The sequence below is a fragment of the Megalobrama amblycephala genome, linkage group LG7, assembly GCF_018812025.1.
Source record: "Megalobrama amblycephala isolate DHTTF-2021 linkage group LG7, ASM1881202v1, whole genome shotgun sequence".
Lineage (NCBI taxonomy): Eukaryota > Metazoa > Chordata > Actinopteri > Cypriniformes > Xenocyprididae > Megalobrama > Megalobrama amblycephala.
The window spans coordinates 5,724,588-5,744,989 of record NC_063050.1 but is presented as its reverse complement, the minus strand read 5'-3'; the positions used below and the strand labels follow the sequence as shown (position 1 = coordinate 5,744,989).

Sequence of the window (20,402 nt, the reverse complement as noted above, 5' to 3'; positions counted from 1 at the left end):
AGGAGCGCTCTTGGGTCCCCAGAAATGACATCCTCGATCCCAATCTTCTTCAAACATTACACGCCAGCCATCCCGACAGACCTGCCCCACGTGGAAGAGGACGACCACCACAACGCCAGGGTCCTCGGCCCTCAGGAGCAGGCCGTGGGAGGGGGAGTACTGTCACAGACACGCCAGGCTCCACCATCAGCCAATCACAACGCACCCAGTCACCATCACTGATCACCGAAACCTGCACTTCATCAGCACGCCAGTCACCGGCACTATAAAGGACTCACACTCACACAGAGTCAGCATTCGGTCTCGTTTGCATCTAGACTTACCTGTATGCTTACCTCAAGGACTCCTAGTGATCTATTTACCTGTCTCCAGCATCTCCTGTTCTCCTCGTGTGAATTCCCATCTGTGTGTGAGTGTTCTCCGTCTCCAACGTCTAGTTCCTTCAGCGTCATTCAAGATCTCCACTTCTACAACCACAAAAGGACTTTCATAAGTATCACTTATCTGCACTTCATTAATCATCATTGCTTTGAGTTATATTCACCTGCACTGCTGTTTCACTCTGCTGGTATCAATAAACATTCCTGTTTGTGAATTCCTGTCTCTGACCCTTCTGTGTTGTAACAAGTTTAATCTGTACAAAAAAATAAATAAATAAAAGATTTTAGAGTTAAAAACAAACATCATCTTTTTTAGTGTGCATGAGTTTGAGAGAGAGTGTTTGTGTGTGTTTTGGAGTGATTCACTGGACACTTTAGGTGTAAATACAGTATGGCAAAAAATAGATGCTGTCCAGTGAATAGAGAAGCACAGTGTTCACACACAGGTACGTTACTGCATGTTTGTGTGCATCTGTTAGACGAGATGATTGATCTTTGTAAGTATTCTCAGGAGATGTGTGTGTTAGTCTGGTGAGATGGTTTGTCTCTGTAAGCATCCACAGGTCAGGCACTTCATGAGTCTCACACTAACATCCATGACTCCTCCCAGGTTATACAGCATGTGATAGAAGGTGTGAACAGACAGGTTGCCCGTGTCGTCCGCATACTTCAACGCCACAATCGGAGTGCACAGAGGATTCGTCAGGTTATGGAATTGAGGACAATGCGACTCAATCACCTTCTTAGTGACCTTCAGAGACAGAGAGAGTGAGTCCTTTCATTTAAATCCTCGTTATCTTGTTAAAGAGAACTTGCGGTGACATTGTTCTTTTATTAAATTTTATTTTATACTTTTATTAAATACCGCCTGCGGTTGATTTTGATATTCTAGGTATTATCAGCTGGCCTGAATTCTGAGATCGCAATAGACGTGAAGGACTATAATGCTTTAAGAGTTCGCTCAGGTACTGGGGAGCTAAACCATTTAGTGCTTTAGATGCTAGTAACATGGCCTTCAAATTAAAGATTGGTATCAAAGAGCACAGCCAGGTTCCTAACTGATGACGAAGACTTAACAGAGCAGCCATCAAGTGTTAGACAGCATTCTAGGTTATTACCTGAAGAAGTTTTTGGTCCAAAAATTAGAATCTCTGTTTTTCTGAATTTAGTAGTAGGAAATTACTGGTCATCCAATTTTTTATATCAGCTATGCATTCCGTTAATTTTGTGAATTGGTAAGTTTCGTCAAGGCGCGAAGAAATATAGAGCTGAGTATCATCAGCGTAACAATGAAAACTAACGGCATGCTTCCTAATGATATCTCCCAAGGGTAGCATGTACAGACTGAAAAGCAACGGTCCTAGTACTGAGCCTTGTGGTACTCTATGTTGAACTTGTGACCGATATGATCTTTTTCATTTATTAAACATTAATAGACATTAGTAAGCCGTTTATAAATACAGCTGTAAATGCTTTGTTATTGATTTATAAGCATATCTATAATGAGTTTAATAATTGCATTTTCATACTTTATTTATGATCAATTTGTCAGTTCTAAATTATGTATTACATTATTCACAAACAGTTATATAGGAGTTGTCAGTGGTTCATAAGATCATTTAGGAAGTGTAAGTAAATGATTAATAAAATATTTAAATGCACATTTATGCATCCTATTATTTAGACATATAGTATTAGTTACTTAGTGTGTTAATAAATGCTTCTAAATAACTGGTTTGTAAATAATGTAATACTTAATTTAGAAATGATAAATTGATTATTAATAAAGTTTGAAAATACAATTATTAAACACAATATAGATATGCTTATAAATCAAGAATGAAGCAATTATAGCTGTATTTCTAAACTGCTTAGTGTGGCGAGCAGGGCGGGCGAGAGCCGGTGACGCGAAAGATAATGAGCTCCACCTGTGAGGCGCACCAGCCTTGAGTCTCTCACGGAGGAGCTCCGGAAGCATAAAAGGAGGAGCGACAACAGTGAAGGATGAGAGAGGACCAGACCTGGACTTTATTTTATGTTTTATTATGTTTGTGTGGCCGGCAGACATCCGCGAGGGTCTGCCGGCATTACTTTTGTTTTGTATTTGTTTATTTTGAATTAAAGTTTTGTTGAACGTTCGCCGGTTCCCGCCTCCTTCTTCCCATACTTACGAACTGTTACACTTAGTATTTGTCTATTAATGCTTTATAAGTGATGAATTAACTATTTACTAATGCTTAACTAATGCTTCATAGCGTGCAGTTATTATAAAGTGTTACCAATGTTTCAGAGTTGCATATTACGGTTAACTAAAATCACTCTGTGACACAATAGAATCTAGAAGGTTCTTCTATCATGCATCCAATCCAATGTATTATGCTAATATACTTCTAGAGAACAAAACTCATAAAAGTGCCTCTAAAGGAACAACTCCTTATTGGCTCAGTCACCTCCAGAGGGTGTGGCAACTTCACACTTTAAAATCACTGATCACAAGATCACTCTCCCTTTTTCCTTTACTGAAAAACTCTGATGTGAAGGTGATGCTGTGCTAGAAGCTTCTAAGAAACTCCAAGCTTGTGCCAGGCTCCAGTTTAGACTCTCCATTCGCCAAAGATCCTCTGAATCCAGCTGGTTCTCTTTCATTGAGACAACATCAGCAAAGATCAACGGGAGCCTCAACAAATTCCATCAGGACAGTTAATTCAAATTGGCGAGACATGCAAGTATCAAACTTAGTCTTATTATCTGATACATTGAGAATCCTTACCCCTTTTAAAGAAGGGCATGTTAGAACTAAACTGATGGTTTGCTCAAGGCTGTTGATCTGCTGAATTTCAAACAATGCTGTAAATTCTTGCTTTCCTGTATTCTGCTTCAGCTCTCTCTTTCCATTGGTAAACTGTATGCATGTATGTGTGTGAATGTTAGAGTAGTTTAAGTGTTTAGTCTAGTTAATAACATCTTGTTCATGTCACACGTAAAGTTAAAGTTAATTGATTGTAATATTAATTTTATTTTTATTAATTGATCCAAATATTTATAATAAATTATAACTAGTTATGATTAATTATTCATATTTGTTTTGAGTTAATTTGCTACAATTGCTTCTGTTGTTTCCACACAGACTGGAAAACTGGGTAGGGCTTTCTGGGACAGTCCTCAAATGGTTCAGGTCATACTTAGAAGAGAGGGATTTCTATGTAATTATAGGCAAACATAAGCCTTAAGTTGACTTCCAGGAGAGGAGTCACAGAAAGTTCAATTCCCGCACCACTCCTGTTCAACTTGTATATGGTCCCACTGATCCAAATAAGAAAGAACCAAATTGCTTACCACAGCTATGCAGATGACACCCAGATCTAATTAGCCCTATCACCTAAGGACTGAAGCCTCATTAATTCCCTGTGCCAATGCACTGATGAAATTAACAGTTGGATGTGCCAAAACTTTATTCAGTTAAACAAAGACAAAACTGAAGTCATGGCATTTGGAAACAAAGATGTAATTTTCAAGTTGAACGCATACCTTGAATCTATAGGGTAAAAAATACATAAAAAATCCAATCAGGCCGATTCAGTAGTCATGTCAAACTAAATCAGCATATTTTCATTATCAAATATTGCAACAATTAGATGTTTCCAGTCAAGACATAGATAAATTTACTTATACGTTTATCACAAGCAGGGTGGATTAAAAAAAAACACACCACACACACACATTAGAAACATGGAATGCTGCTGCCAAGATTCTGAGCAGTCACACCAGTCATTACATTTAGAATTGGTTTTAAAGTACTATTACTTGTTTATAAATCACTTAATGGCCTAGGACCTCAATACATTACAGATATGCTCACTGAATAAGCCTAACAGATCACTCAGATGCACTCAGTCTGCGTTTAGCTATTATGGAACCAGCTTCCTGAAGAGATCAGATGTGCTCCAACAGTAGTCACATTACTGAATGAACACATCTTTTGTTTACATCTTTGAATGTATATGTGTAATTCTGAGGTAACATTATACATATCTCTCTGTAGGTTGTCTGAATGTACAGACAGAGGAAAGTTCAGGATTCAAGCTTACAAACTGAAGGATCCAAACTGTTGGAACACACTGCAGACACTCAAGTATGTCAAACACTAATACTGATATACTGAATAGTTAGTGCACTACATTACCCATACACCTCTGGTCCAGGTCTATAAGTAAATCTCACTTCCTTCCTTTGTTTCTTTGAATTGGTATGGTGTTTGTGTGGACAACCAAATATGTCCTTTGAATCCTTTCTATAGGAAGTGTTAAGTAAGTTTGTTTGTCAATTTCTTTTTTTATATATAATTTGGATCGGATATTTCATTATTATTTTATACATTGTTGATATGTTAATTATTTTGAAGAATGTTTTGTATCAAACAACAAAAGACTCACAGTGAACAATTACTCACTGCTCTTGCCTCAAATCTTTTATAACTTTAATAAGGATTGATTTATATTTAATCAATGAAGTCTATGCAGTGTTATTTTACATTTGATGACTTTATTCAGTTTCTGTACCTAATCTACCTAATCTATATCTAACCTGAATCTGTATCAAACCTGAAAAGCACTGTATTTCATTTAAATCTTTTTTCAATTGTGTTTATTTGTTTACTTGTAGTTTGATTATGTAAGGAATAACTGATGACGGGCCATTGAATTCTTAGAAAATAATGCAGTCAAGACCTGCTAGAACAGGCTAGAACTACTTTAGCCATGCGTTTGGTACGCTGGTCAACCAATCAGATTTGAGCATTCAATAGCCCCGTAGAATTTTTTTTTTTATTTATTACAGACTGTTTATTTGTATTTAATAATATTTGAAATTTATTTTTTACATTTCTATTTTATATTATACTTTTTATGTGGAATGCATTGTTCTTGCAGTCTACGTAAAAGTCTGGGAGTAAAATAAAGAAATTACTAGCCAATGGTGACATAGAGTGCCATAGAGTGTTTGTATGCATCTGTTAGACGAGATGATTGATCTTTGTAAGTATTCACAGGAGATGTGTGTGTTAAACTGGTGAGATGGTTCGTCTCCGTAACCATCCAGGGGTCAGGTACTTCATGAGTCTCACGCTCACATCCATGACTCCTCCCAGGTTATACAGCATGTGATAGAAGGTGTGAATAGACAGGCTGCGCGTCTCGTCCGCATACTTCAGCGCCACAATCGGAGTGTACAGAGGATTCGTCAGGTTACGGAACGGAGGACAAGGCGACTCAATTACCTTCTTAGTGACCTTAAGAGACAGAGAGAGTAAGTGAGTGAGTGAGTTTAAGTCCATGACTTAGTCATTATTTAGTCATTTTATTCAATTTCACATAATAGGTCCTTCATATGAAGTGTCCAAACTAGTGGAAGATAACTACAATAATACCTGTCACAATAACTATATTCACATCCATACCAGAGAACGATAACTATAATTTTGGCCTCCACACTAAATAAATGCTTGAGCTCTTTAAAGTCAGGTGGATTTTGATTGGATGCCAATGTTTTAATCATTCATCCGCTGGAAGAAAAATGTTCTGAAAGTGATTCCAGCAATATCGTTCCTCGGTATCATTTCAGTAATAGTGTGGACTTTGCTATTCTCTTAAGAGTTGGAATGATTATTAAAGCTTTGTTTCTAGTTATGGTTCTTGATGTGAATAGGTATGAATTCATGTGTGTTCTAACCTTGGCAATGTCTTCAGGTGTTTGTCCCAGGCCTTGAAAGAGGTTCACTTGGGTGGGCAGGTAGCAGTTCCTGAAGTGATAGAGCGTCTCGGCGTCAGCACCGATGAACTCTTTCTTAGAAACGTCTGCCATCAACTTCATCTCAAACTCAGTGTTTACAGGCCCGGGCTCGATCATCGACACACTGACAGACAGACAGAGATGGGGATGTACATCAGAGTGCAGTGAGTCGCTTCAGCACAGATCTAGAACCCTCTAGAATCAAGCCCATGTGTAGGGAAGATATTTATGATGCTTTTGCTCTAATGGCAAATCTGCTCTTTTAGTTATAGAATATATATTCAAATAATTCAATAAAATAATTATAAATAATTAACCAGGGGCGGACTGGCCATTGGGAGAACTGGGAGTTTTCCTAGTGGGCCGGTGGACAATGTGGGCCGGCCCGTTGCAACGTAAATATATATGAAGAATGGATTATAGTAAATTTACATATTCCATATCCTTCTGTCAGCCCAGACGAATTGTTTGCGTGATTTAATGGTAGGTATTGAACTTTAGTGATATTAAACTTCCTGGTATGGAACAGAGATTTGAAATTTTTTCAGAATTATTTACTATTTTCCATGTGCACCAGGAAAGACAACAACATGAAGTATGCTAGTCATTCGTTAATGTTAATGATAAGCATTTCAATAATAACAATAAAAATTATACATTTCTGCATAAATAGCATTTATATTTTTATGTTATGTCATTTGTGATAACATACATTTTTTTTATTATTATTTTTTACACTTTTCAAGATTTTTTTTTCATCTAGAAATTGCACATTTAAAATGTACTCATTTATCCAGGTTTTCCAAGACTATGAATCCTGGTTCCTTGACATACAAATGATGTTAGCTTGCATGACAATCCTGGTTCTTCAATGAAGAAGGAAACAAATACAAATGTTGGTCAGCTTATCTATTGGTTTTCATTTAATTTATTTTAATGCTTTTTTTGTTTTATATTAAATCATTTTAAGTCATCTTGAAGCCACTGGCTAAAAGCATTGCTCTAGAACTTCACTTAGTTCCTGATCATGTAAAGGGGTTAGTTTACCCAAAAATGAAAATTCTGTTATTAATTACTCAAGTCATTCCACAACCGTAAGACTTTTGTTGCAGATGAAATATAACACTAATAACATTAAATAAATATATTATTTTATCAGGTTAAATATTGATTATTAGTCAATCCTTTATCCACCTTTATCTAAACCTCTCTACTTAACCATTGGTCATGCACATCTGCTACACTGTAAAATCCCCAGAGTTAAATCAGCTCTGCTCAGAGTACCTATGGTCCCTCTCTAAATAGTGTTAAAGTAACACTGAAGCAGAGTTAAAGTTAATGAGATAATTAAGCAATTAATAAGGCTGTGACTGAAGTCAGTTGTAGTTCTTGTGTTTCTCTTTTCTTCAGTGATTCTGCTTGTTAACAGCAGGTGTTCATCACTAATGCACAATCATCACTTAATTAATTGCTTAATTATCTCATTAACTTTAATGGTGCGTTCACACCGGACGCGTCTTGCGCGAATAAATCGCACTATTCGCGCGTAGTTGGACGCTTGAACATTTTGAGTTTACTCGCTTCATTCACGCGTGACATTCGCTTCTTTCGCGCGTGAAAATCCCTTCACAACAGACGCGAATTTGGGAGCTCTCCCGCTCCTTTATGTGTCCCAGACTCTCCCACTGCTTTCTGCACACTTCCTCTGAATAAACACAACAGCTGTCAGTGGGGAAATAATTGTAAATTACAGCGAATAAGCTCAATTGGTCATCTTTAGTTGGCTTGTAGTCTTAATATGTATATATATATATACATAGCTCAAATTGAGTAAAGACCGTTTTTTACAACTTATCAGATTGTCCGACCTCCTCACTCACTTTATTTCAAACACGATCCTTTTTATTTCTGTTTCTATAAATGTATGAAGATGTACAGCGACGATGATTTTGTCCTCCATTGTTGTTTCGAATTTCTGCCTCAGCTCGCTACGTCGCGTCACTACTAGAGTCCTGATTGGTTAACGCGGCGCGGAAATTCGCCAAAGTTCAGATTTTTCTATTTTTCTTAAGCGCAAATGCCCGAATCGCTCAATTCGCGCTGCGTCATTCACGCGAATCGCGCCGCAGGATGTCAATTCGCGTCTTTGCATTGACTTACCATGTAAATCACTCGCGCTTACCGCTTCATTCGCGTCCGGTGTGAACGCACCTTCACTCTGCTTTAGTGTTATTTTACCACTGTTTAGAGAGGGACCATATGTACTCTGAGCAGAGTTGATTTAACTCTGGGGATTTTGCTGTGTATGTTTGTAGTTTTTTAACACTTTTTATTCATGTTTGTAGTTCTGAACCAAATCCTCCTCCAAAGCGCAATGGGTTGTGGGCAATATTAGCCATTATAGTGTGCACAGATCCACACTTTTTACATACTCTTATCTCACATGCTATTTAGGATGGACGCAGGGAAAGACCTATAGAAGTCAAGTGACTAATCATACTAAAAAAATCACATGACAGGAAGAGGAAATGCAGGAATGCAAAGTGGCAAACGCTGAAACTCACGAAACGTTAAACTTGAGCAGCTGGAGGGCGAGACCCTCACACAATCCCTCCGTGGCAAACTTTGACGCAGAGTAGATGTCATTAAATGCCACACCTGTGAAGAGCAACACAAATCTGATTCATGATTCTGTACACTGATGTCTCCACATGTGTGTCATTCAGCAGATCCTCATGAAAGCTACAAGCTCTTCTACTGTTCTTACCATGCAGGCCCAGCACGCTGCTGATGACGACGATGTGTCCAGAGCGTCTCCTCTTCATGTCGGGCATGACCTCTTTAATCATGCGCACCGCACCGTAGAAATTGGTCTCGAACACCCGCTTCATGTCATCCATACTGAGAGCCTCAATGGGCCCCACCAGACCGACGCCAGCGTTATTGACTACAAACACACAGATGAACTCTGGCTGAAGCTGAAGCCTTGGAAGAGAAACTCATTCATCATCTTAACCTGAGCACGGATGAGCAGAAGCCAGCGGAGATCCATATGTGTGTGTGTGTGTTTGTACTCACTGAGTATGTCTATATGTCGATCTTTGATGCTGTCGACACACTGTTTGACAGATTCGTCGCTGCAGACGTCCAGCGTGAGCAGAGACAGAGTTCGACCGTACGCATCTCCAGCCACTTCAACCAACTTATCCTTCCGCTTCAGATCCCGCATCGTAGCTATGACTGAACACACACACACAAGAATGACTACACAGAGTGTGTACAAAAATAAATGCAACTCTGGATGGAATGTTTTTTTGGCCAGGTAGTGTAAAATATGAGGGATTGATTGAGTTTTTAATTAATCAGATCCGATTTCTATTGGCTGCAGTGAGTTTCTTTCATCATTACTCAAACTAACATCAGATTAATATCAGAAACAAACCCAGCAGCTTCCAAACAGCCAGTGAGCTGCTGACTCACAGAAACAATCCTCTGAAGTCTATTATGAGACTATTATGAGTCAATGAGTTCATTACTCATTACCATGCTAATCACAGTAATCTGACAGCTCATTAAAACTCTTTTCAATTGTCGTTTTTGCAACATCAGCACTTTTTCATGAACCGAACTGAATCAACATTGACGCTACTGTCTTCAGTACAGCTGTTTATAGCTGAACTGAACTGAAAATGAAATATCTTTACACAGTAATTGAACTGAACTGAATTAACTGCACTGAGCTGAATAATGACACTATTATCTAATCTGATGAAGTTTACATCATTTATTCAGTTGAAGCTTTATTCAGTGAAGCTACTTTAAAACAATCACTGTTGTATGAAGCACAATAAAATAAAGCAGATTTGACTTGTCTGATCCCTAATAATAGCAGATCTGACAAAAAAATCCTATGGGAATGTTCATCATCCCGAATAACATTCCTCATAGTCACGGAATCCCATAAGATCCTACTGAACAAGGCGTTTCTTCTGAACAATGACATTTATCCATTCAGTTCTTGTTTGACTCATTTGGGATAGATTTATTAGTTGTTCCTTTAAAATTTTGTTTGGCAAACTAAAGTAGCAATAAGTGAACTGTGGTATTTCAGCGTAAATTTTGATTAATTGTGTATTGATCTGTATTATGTGTGATTTATGTGTGTGATTTTTTTTAAGAAGTCTCAATTTTTAAGAAGTCTCAATTTTATCTCAATTAAAATGTTAAATGATGAATTGAGCGTTATTATTTTATTTTATTATTTTTGTATTGTTGAATTTGTTGTTTGTTTTTAATGATTATGTCAATGTAAACACCTTGAGTCCAACACAAATTTAGTGTATTTCAATAAATAAATGCAATAAAGTGTATTTCATTTCATTTCATTAATTTAATTCAATTTCATTATCATTGATTCGTGTCTTACCGTAGTAGCGCTTCATCTCGTCTCTCGCGAGCATCACGGCGATGCCCATCCCGATCCCGGACGAGCAGCCGGTGATCAGCACCACTTTCTGCCCTTCTGTTGCCATGGCTTCAACTGAGTAACGGAGCGCGAGCTGCGCGCGAGTCTCTTCAGCGCTCCCTCAGCAGATCAGCCCACGTGGGCGAGCCCGGATTACTCAGACTGTCTGCGGGATTTATAAAATGCACAGATTGATAGTGATTCAGCAGATAAAGATCGATCGCCTATACAAAGCACAACCATACAGGTTGTAGTTATATTAAAGTCCCGGTTTTTATAATAAAAATGCCCGTTATTTATTTTATTTTTTATTATTAACCAAAATACAACCACGCGCCGTTTAGAAAAAAACAAATCTTAAAAATAGTATAAACATTTTACTTGCATATATTTCGTATATCCACGATTAATTATAATATTTTGTGAATGGAAGAGTATGTTTTGAACGGGCGCACGAGACAAGATTCTCCCTAATGCAAAAACCGTTAAACGTCAATCACAGAGCGCGCGCAAAGGGAGTCTGATTGACAGGAGCTATTCTGAGGTAATTTTTTTACCACACGGTATTTGCTTTTACTTCACAACAACTAACTTTATCAAGTTAAATAAGACAGTCATGTCATCACATTTAGGTGTAGACGAATACAAAAATAAGAGTGAAACACTGCTAATGTGAAGATTACTCAGATTTACATTCTATATATTCGCTCACGCTGGTCTAGTCCTGTTTAACACACGATAAAGGTTCGAATATTTGAATATAAACATAATGTTTTAATCTAAGACCAATTTTAAATCGTTCTTTTTTACCTTTAATTCTCCGTAGAAACAAGAAAACGCGAGTATGAAGAGGACACTTCCGTCTGACATTGCGTTCCATTAGGAAGGGCTGATCCCTATGCCCTAATCCCTTCAAAGTGTTAACCCTCCGGAGTGAGAGGTTCAAAGGGATGGTCTAGGGGTCAAAAAACTCTTTTTTTGGAACGCACTTCTGCGTCATCTTGAGACAATCAAGGAGATGCCTTCGTCTTTTTCCCCCCTGGTTTACTCTTTGTATTAATACGCATTCATTTACTGTTAACATTAACAGCTACTGCCGGACTTTTACCTTAAATATGATGTATATTGTGTCTGAGCTGTAAAGTATTTTTGTTGAAGTACAATGTAATTTTGACCATAATAATATACCAAATCTAACTTGTATAAATATTACAGTAGAAAATACTATAGGGTGAATTCAGGGTGATTGGGACACCTTTTGCCATTGAGATGAATTGGAAAAAGTGTCCCAATCAACGTGAAATCATCCTACATACATTTATAGGTAAAATCGAACTCCGAGCCTCCTGTACCCATTCTGTGACGTCAAACAACTTCCCTGTGCAAAGGATCATGGGGGCCCGAAGTGTCCATCAGTTGTACCCTTCGAAATCCTTCATTCAGAAGTGCCCTTTGAAGTGGCCAGTTTTGAGCACTTCGGTTTGGAACAACCCTTCAATATGGCGTTTTCACTCCGAAGTGCCCTTTGGAGGGCGATCCCGTTTGGAACGCATCGTGAGTGACGCAGAATAAGAATAAGTGAACTTCATTGTTTGTCACGTGATATAACTGGATAAACGCCTTTAGTTAATTATGTAATAAAGACTGCTTACACATAATAGATGAGAAGATGACATTTTAAAGACTTAACAAATGTCAAATCAATTAGCCTTTTCACAAGAATCTGAAATCACGTGACGCGCGTTAAAGTTAGTTCCGCTATGAGTCTATTTATTAGCTTATTTCTCAAATATCGCTTCTTACCTTTTCTGTTTTGTCTGTTTTCCAAGTTGCTGTTGTATAATCTACAAAGAAATTATTTTCTACTTGTTTGTAGCTTATATGGCCACTCAGACCGTTGCTCAGTTTACCGGCGGGTGGTTTTATTTCACCAGATGTCACAATATAGTCTACACAGCTACTCATTCAGCAAACCCCCTGCTTGTATCACCATAAGACAAACATTATTTATATAACTTTTTCATCAGTATGGGATATAAAGTCGTGAGAGATACATAATATTGTCGTGAGTTTAATATGTTTTAAAAATATAGCATGTATTAAAGGGTTAGTTCACCCAAAAATTCTGTCATTAATTACTCACCCTCATGTCGTTCCACACCCATAAGACCTTCGTTCATCTTCAGAACACAAATTAGGATATTTTTGTTGAAATCCGATAGCTCAGTGAGGCCTGCATCGCCAGCAATGGCATTTCCTCTCTCAAGATCCATTAATGTACTAAAAGCATATTTAAATCAGTTACTTTGAGTACAGTGGTTCAATATTAATATTATAAAGCCAGGAGAATATTTTTGGTGCGGCAAAAAAACAAAACAAAATAATGACTTATAAAGTGATGGCCGATTTTAAAACACTGCTTCAGGAAGCTTCGGAGCGTTATGAATCTTTTGTGTCGAATCAGCGGTTCGGAGCGCCAAAGTCACAAGATTTCAGCCGTTGGCAATTTGACACACGATCCGAATCATGATTCGACACAAAAGATTCATAACGCTCCAAAGCTTCCTGAAGCAGTGTTTTGAAATCGGCCATCACTATATAAGTCGTTTTTTTTTTTTTTTTGGCGAACCAAAAATATTCTCGTCACTTTATAATATTAATATTGAACCACTGTACTCACATGAACAGATTTAAATATGTTTTAAGTACATTAATGGATCTTGAGAGAGGAAATGTCATTGCTCAGGCCTCACTGAGCCATCGGATTTCAACTAAAATATCTTAATTTGTGTTCTGAAGATTAACGAAGGTCTTACGGGTGTGGAATGACATGAAGGAGAGTAATAAATGACAGAATTTTCATTTTTAGGTGAACTAACATTTTAAGTCAAGTCAAGTCACCTTTAAACTGACAGAGTGTGTCTGCATCCCGAACAATGCTAGGAAGATTGTTCCAGAGTTTGGGTGCCAAATAGGAGAAGGATCTACCGCCTGCGTTTGAGTTTGATATTCTAGGTATTATCAGCTGGCCTGAATTCTAAGATCGCAATAAACACGAATGATTATAATGATTTAAGAGCTCGCTCAGGTACTGGGGAGCTAAACCATTTAGTGCTTTGTAAGTAATTAGCAAGATTTTAAAATCTATACGATGTTTAACAGGAAGCCAATGCAGTGATGACAGAACTGGGCTAATATGGTCATACTTCCTAGTTCTAGTAAGAACTCTAGCTGCTGCATTTTGTACGAATTGTAGTTTATTTATCAAGCGGGAGGAACAACCACCCAGTAGAGCGTTACAGTAATCTTGTCACGGTTGTGGATCCGCTGTCTCACTCTGTTGTCTGTGTTTACGTTGTGCTGTCACGTTAATTGTTTCATGTGGGCGTCGCCGCTGATTGTCTGATCAGCGGCAGCTGTTTCTAATCTCTACCAGCCTATGTAATGCCTTGTCTTTCGTTTCATGTTTGTCAGATCGTTGTTGGAGTTCCCTGTTTTGTTCCTCGTTCCTCGTGTGTGCATTCGTTGGAGTTCTTCGTCTCAGTGTTCCCGATCTTGTGTTCCTCGTTGGATGTTTCACGACTACAGATCCCCTGGACTCCGACACGATCACCTCTCACCCGGACTACAGCTCGATTTTCATCATCTCCACGTCACGGCTCATCTAAGTCCCTGTGTCACCGCTCTCCTGCTTGTGTCACATGTTTCTCTGACTTTCTGGAGTGAAGCTCAATAAATGAGATATTACCACTTGCTATTGCATCTATCTTTATTTCCCGTGACAGAACGATCTGACCAACATTATGGATGCAGCAAGTTCCGCAGCATTAACGGAGTTCATCAACCACAGCATGGCGCGGATGGATCAACAGCAGGAGAGCATTTCATCTACCGGTCGCGCCGTACAGGCGTTGGTGACACAGGTGTCCGAGCTCTCCCAACAGCTACAAGAACTGCGTAGTCCCGCTGCGCCACCCACGCCGCCCGTTCCTCCCCCACTACCATCGCTGACGGATCAGCCTGAACCACGTCTACCTACACCACAGACTTATGCCGGTGAGCCAAGTTTCTGTCGAGCTTTTCTGAACAAGTGCTCATTATACTTTTCTCTCCAGCCACGCACCTTTGAAGCAGAGGAGGCCAAGGTGGCGTTTGTGCTGACTCTGCTCACCGGACAGGCGGCATTGTGGGGAACGGCGGTGTGGGAAGGTCGCGATCCATGCTGCTCCTCGTTCCTGGCACTCGCCGCCGAGATGAGAAGAGTATTTGACCGTGCGGTCTCTGGAAGAGATGCAGCCCGCAGATTGACGGCGTTGAAGCAAGGAGATCGCACGGTGGCGGATTATTCTATTGAGTTCCGGACTCTGGCGGCGGAGTGCAAGTGGAACGAGGAGGCGCAGTGGGACGTCTTCCTGCATGGGTTGGCCGACCGTGTCCAAAGAGAAATCTACGTTTTGGATTTACCACAGAGTCTTAATGGACTTATTGACCTGGCCCTGCGGGTGGATACCCGTATTAATCAGCTGGAGAATCTCCCTCGACCAGGCCTGGGATTTCGGGGCGCAGAGGCTCGAGGGGTCAACGCAAGGGACACGGTCGGTCCCTCTTTCGATCCTGAACCCATGCAGGTGGGGAGAGCTCGGCTTTCCCGGGAGGAGAGAGAACGGCGGAGATCCCAAGGACTATGCCTTTACTGCGGAGGGGCGGGCCATTTCCTTAATGCCTGTCCAGTAAAAGATCGAGCCCGGTAGTACGTTTGAGGCTACTATCGGGTGGGATCTCCGCTGAGAAGTCCTCAACATCCACTCTCCTTCCGGTAAGACTGAGATGGGCCAATCACACACTCACCTGTCAAGCCTTACTGGACTCAGGAGCTGAAGGTAACTTCATTGACACTCATTTTGCACAGAAGTTTCTATTACCCATCATTCCCCTCAACAGACAGATCTCCGTCAACGCTCTCAATGGCCAGAATCTACCGAACATCACTCTCACCACCAACTTTGTCACTCTCGTCACTTCTGGCAATCACTCTGAATCTATCCAGTTCCTTCTCATGGACTCACCTCTGGCTCCCATCGTACTCGGGCACCCCTGGCTCACACAGCACAATCCCAGGGTGGACTGGCGACTTCACACCGTCCTGGAATGGAGCACTCAGTGTCATGAGTCTTGTCTTGTGTCTGCTTGTTCTTCTGTGTCTGTTTCTGTGTTACAGGAGAAGGCAGCGGATCTGTCAAACGTGCCCGCGGAGTATCTAGACCTGAAGGAAGTGTTCAGTAAGTCCCGGGCTGCTTCTCTTCCTCCGCACCGTCCCTATGACTGTGCTATAGATTTAGTTCCCGGTAAGTCTCCGCCTAAAGGCAAGTTGTACTCTTTGTCCGTTCCCGAGAGGGAGGCCATGGAGAAATATATTTCTGATTCTCTAGCAGCTAAGTTCATTCGCCCTTCCTCTTCTCCAGCGGGGGCGGGGTTCTTTTTTGTTGGAAAGAAGGATGGCTCCTTGCGACCTTGCATTGATTACCGAGGGTTGAATAACATCACGGTAAAGAATACCTATCCTTTGCCGTTGATGTCTTCAGCTTTCGAGAGGTTGCAGGGAGCATCCATTTTCACTAAATTGGATTTGAGGAACGCTTATCATTTGGTCCGCATTAGGAAGGGGGATGAGTGGAAGACTGCCTTTAACACCCCTAGGGGGCACTTTGAATACTTGGTCATGCCCTTCGGGCTGTCCAACTCCCCGGCGGTCTTCCAGGCACTCGTCAATGACGTGTTGAGAGATATGGTTGACCAGTTCATATATGTCTACCTGGACGACATATTGATTTTCTCCTCATCTCTCCAGGAACATGTTCAACACGTCAGGCGAGTGCTTCAGCGTCTGCTAGAGAATGGGCTTTTTGTCAAGGCGGAGAAATGCGATTTTCATGCACAGTCTGTTTCTTTCCTAGGGTACATCGTCTCGTCTGAGGGAGTTCGCATGGATCCTGACAAGGTTAAGGCTGTGGTGGATTGGCCAAGTCCAGATTCCCGTAAGGCCCTACAGAGGTTTCTGGGATTCGCCAATTTTTACCGGCGGTTTATTCGCAATTTCAGCCAACTAGCCTCGCCTCTGACCGCCTTGACCTCCCCCAGAACGACGTTCAGGTGGTCCGATGCAGCTGAGGCTGCATTCGCCAAACTTAAAAGCCGCTTTGTTTCGGCTCCCATCCTCATAGCCCCTGATCCTTCATGTCAGTTCGTGGTGGAGGTCGATGCGTCAGAGGTGGGGGTAGGTGCAGTTCTATCCCAGCGTTCTCCCGCAGACGATAAGGTTCACCCCTGCGCGTTTTTTTCTCATCGTTTATCTCCAGCCGAACGCAATTATGACATTGGTAACAGAGAGTTGCTGGCAGTCAAGTTAGCGTTGGAGGAGTGGCGTCATTGGTTGGAAGGGTCGGGGGTACCTTTCATCGTTTGGACTGATCACAAGAATCTAGAATATATCAGAACGGCTAAAAGACTTAACTCCAGGCAGGCTCGGTGGGCACTTTTTTTCGGACGTTTTGATTTTTCTCTTTCGTACCGCCCGGGTTCTAAGAACATCAAACCCGATTCCCTTTCTCGTATTTTTGATCCTTCCGAACGCCCGGTTACTCCCGAGTGTATTCTTCCCGAGACATTAGTGGTCTCCACTCTGACATGGGAGGTCGAATCGAAGGTCAAGTCGGCCTTAGAAGGGGTAACGCCTCCGCCCGGGTGCCCACCGAATCGATTGTTTGTGCCGGAGAGGTTAAGGTCCAATGTCATCAAGTGGGGTCATTGTTCCAACGTGGCCTGTCATCCAGGGGTTAATCGCACCAGTTTTTTGGTCAAACAACGGTTCTGGTGGCCTGCCATGGCTCGTGACATTCGCAGTTTTGTTTTGGCTTGCTCGGTTTGTGCCACTGGTAAGACTTCCAATCGACCCCCAGATGGGTTACTCCGACCGCTGTCTGTCCCTTCGAGACCCTGGTCCCACATCGCGCTAGATTTCGTCACCGCCCTCCCACCCTCCCAGGGTAACACGGTTGTTTTGACCGTAGTGGACCGGTTCTCGAAGGCGGCTCATTTTATTCCTTTGCCTAAATTACCCTCTGCTAAGGAGACAGCGGTAACTGTCGTGGACCACGTCTTTCGGTTACATGGCCTCCCGGTGGACGTGGTTTCCGACAGGGGGCCCCAATTTGTGTCCAAATTTTGGCGAGAGTTTTGTAAGTTGCTGGGGGCGACCGTTAGTCTTTCGTCTGGGTTCCATCCCCAGAGCAATGGTCAAACCGAGAGAGCCAACCAGGATTTGGAAAGAATGTTGCGATGTGTGGTTTCCAAGAATCCTTGCTCCTGGAGCCAGCAACTCTCTATGATTGAGTACGCACATAATTCGTTACCAGTGTCTTCCACGGGCCTCTCACCGTTCGAATGTAGTTTAGGGTACCAGCCACCTATCTTTCCCAGTCTGGAATCCGAAGTTGCGGTCCCCTCCGCTCACGCCTTCATCCAGAGGTGTCACCGCACTTGGACTAGAGCCCGCGAGACTCTTCTCCAAGTGGGGGCGCGCACCAAGGCTAAGACTGATCGCCACCGGTCGAAGCCTCCCGTATACGTCGTAGGTCAAAAAGTGTGGCTTTCTACTAAGAACATTCCTCTCCGTTCCGTTTCCAATAAGCTTGCTCCTAAATTCATAGGCCCGTTCCCTGTCACCAAGATCATTAGTCCGGTGGCAGTCCGACTCAAACTTCCTCCAGCGTACAGGAGAATTCATCCCGCCTTCCATGTGTCTAAAATCAAGCCTGTGTTTCATTCACACATTAATCCGCCTACCCCGGTTCCTCCACCGCCGCGTCTCGTAGACGGGGAACCCACTTATTCGGTTAACCGCATTCTGGACTCGAGAAGGAGGGGACGCGGATTTCAGTACTTGGTGGACTGGGAAGGTTACGGTCCAGAGGAGAGAAGTTGGGTTCCTGCCAGGGACATCCTGGATCACTCCCTTATCGATGATTACAATCGACAGGTAGGTGCTCCTGGGAACGCCGAGAGGCGTTCCTAGGAGGGGGGGTACTGTCACGGTTGTGGATCCGCTGTCTCACTCTGTTGTCTGTGTTTACGTTGTGCTGTCACGTTAATTGTTTCATGTGGGCGTCGCCGCTGATTGTCTGATCAGCGGCAGCTGTTTCTAATCTCTACCAGCCTATGTAATGCCTTGTCTTTCGTTTCATGTTTGTCAGATCGTTGTTGGAGTTCCCTGTTTTGTTCCTCGTTCCTCGTGTGTGCATTCGTTGGAGTTCTTCGTCTCAGTGTTCCCGATCTTGTGTTCCTCGTTGGATGTTTCACGACTACAGATCCCCTGGACTCCGACACGATCACCTCTCACCCGGACTACAGCTCGATTTTCATCATCTCCACGTCACGGCTCATCTAAGTCCCTGTGTCACCGCTCTCCTGCTTGTGTCACATGTTTCTCTGACTTTCTGGAGTGAAGCTCAATAAATGAGATATTACCACTTGCTATTGCAACTATCTTTATTTCCCGTGACAAATCTAGCCTTGAGGTCATGAATGCATGAACTAACTGTTCTGCATTTGTCATTGAGAGCATATGTCGTAGTTTAGATATATTTTTAAGATGGAAGAATGCGGTTTTGCAGATGCTAGTAACATGGCCGTCAAATGAACGATTCCTAACTGATGACAAAGACTTAACAGAGCAGCCATCAAGTGTTAGACAGTATTCTAGGTTATTGCGTGAAGTAGTTTTTGGTCCAAAAATTAGAATCTCTGTTTCTTCTGAATTTAGTAGTAGGAAATTACTGGTCATCCAGTTTTTTATATCAGCTATACATTCTGTTAATTTAGCGAATTGGTAAGTTTCGTCAGGGCGTGAAGAAATATAGAGCTGAGTATCATCAGCGTAACAATGAAAACTAACGCCATGCTTCCTAATGATATCTCCCAAGGGTAGCATGTACAGAGTGAAAAGCAATGGTCCTAGTACTGAGCCTTGTGGTACATATTTAACTTGTGATTGATATGACATCTCATCGTTTACTACTACAAACTGATAACGGTCAGATAAGTATGATTTGAACCATGCCAATGCAATTCCACTAATGCCAACATAGTTTTTGAGTCTATTTAGAAGAATATTGTGATCAATAGTGTCAAATGCAGCACTAAGATCCAGTAACACTAATAGAGAGATACAACCACGATCTGATGATAAGAGCAAATCATTAGTAACTCTAATGAGAGCAGTCTCAATACTATGATACGGTCTAAATCCTGACTGGAAATCCTCACAGATACTATTTCTTTCTAAAAAGGAACATAGTTGTGATGAAACTGCCTTTTCTAGTATTTTTGACAGAAAAGTGAGATTTGAAATCGGCCTGTAATTGACTAATTCTCTAGGATCAAGTTGTGTTTTTTTAATAAGAGGTTTAATAACAGCCAGCTTAAAAGTTTTTGGTACGTATCCTAGTGATAAAGATGAATGAACAATATTAAGAAGAGGATCTATGACCTCCGGAAGCATCTCTTTCAATAGCTTAGTCGATATAGGGTCTAGCATACATGTTGTTGATTTTGATGATTTAACAAGTTTAGACAATTTTTCCTCTCCTAAAGCAGTAAATGAATTGAATTTTTCTTCAGGGACACTACAATGCACTGTCTGACACAATACTGTAGTAGACGGTTGCCACTGTATCAAATAAATACCTAGGGTTGTATTTTCTTCTAAAAGTTTT

The 20,402-nt window shown here is 41.3% G+C and overlaps 1 protein-coding gene and 1 pseudogene across 2 annotated transcripts; both read right to left on the bottom strand.

Moving 5' to 3' along the window:
* Positions 1-903: 903 nt before the first annotated feature.
* Positions 904-11,818, bottom strand: LOC125271598 (retinol dehydrogenase 8-like). Of its 2 annotated transcripts, none has more exons than XM_048195708.1 (6): positions 10,594-11,818; positions 9,246-9,407; positions 8,935-9,114; positions 8,732-8,825; positions 6,108-6,291; positions 904-1,131 (listed from the first exon to the last, which is right to left on the bottom strand). In XM_048195708.1, the coding sequence occupies exons 1-6, from the start codon at positions 10,697-10,699 to the stop codon at positions 904-906; spliced, it is 954 nt and encodes a 317-aa protein (XP_048051665.1). In that variant the 5' UTR covers positions 10,700-11,818. The 2 variants fall into 2 exon arrangements, with proteins under 2 accessions (XP_048051665.1, XP_048051664.1); XM_048195707.1 differs by lacking the exon at positions 904-1,131 and adding an exon at positions 3,616-5,667 and having other exon boundaries at positions 10,594-11,565.
* A 1,734-nt stretch (positions 11,819-13,552) lies between these two features.
* On the bottom strand, positions 13,553-19,621 carry LOC125271603 (annotated as a pseudogene).
* Between the last annotated feature and the right edge of the window lie 781 nt (positions 19,622-20,402).

Bases quoted from the DNA above. Each gene is read 5' to 3' on its own strand.
- LOC125271598 (XM_048195708.1), bottom strand. From the start codon at position 10,699: ATGGCAACAGAAGGGCAGAAAGTGGTGCTGATCACCGGCTGCTCGTCC. The intron at 9,115-9,245 runs GTGAGTACAAAC...GTGTGTTTGTAG, and splicing joins TCGACATATAGACATACTCA to TCAATAACGCTGGCGTCGGT. The intron at 1,132-6,107 runs GTTAGAACACAC...CTGTCTCTGAAG, and splicing joins CACCTGAAGACATTGCCAAG to GTCACTAAGAAGGTGATTGA.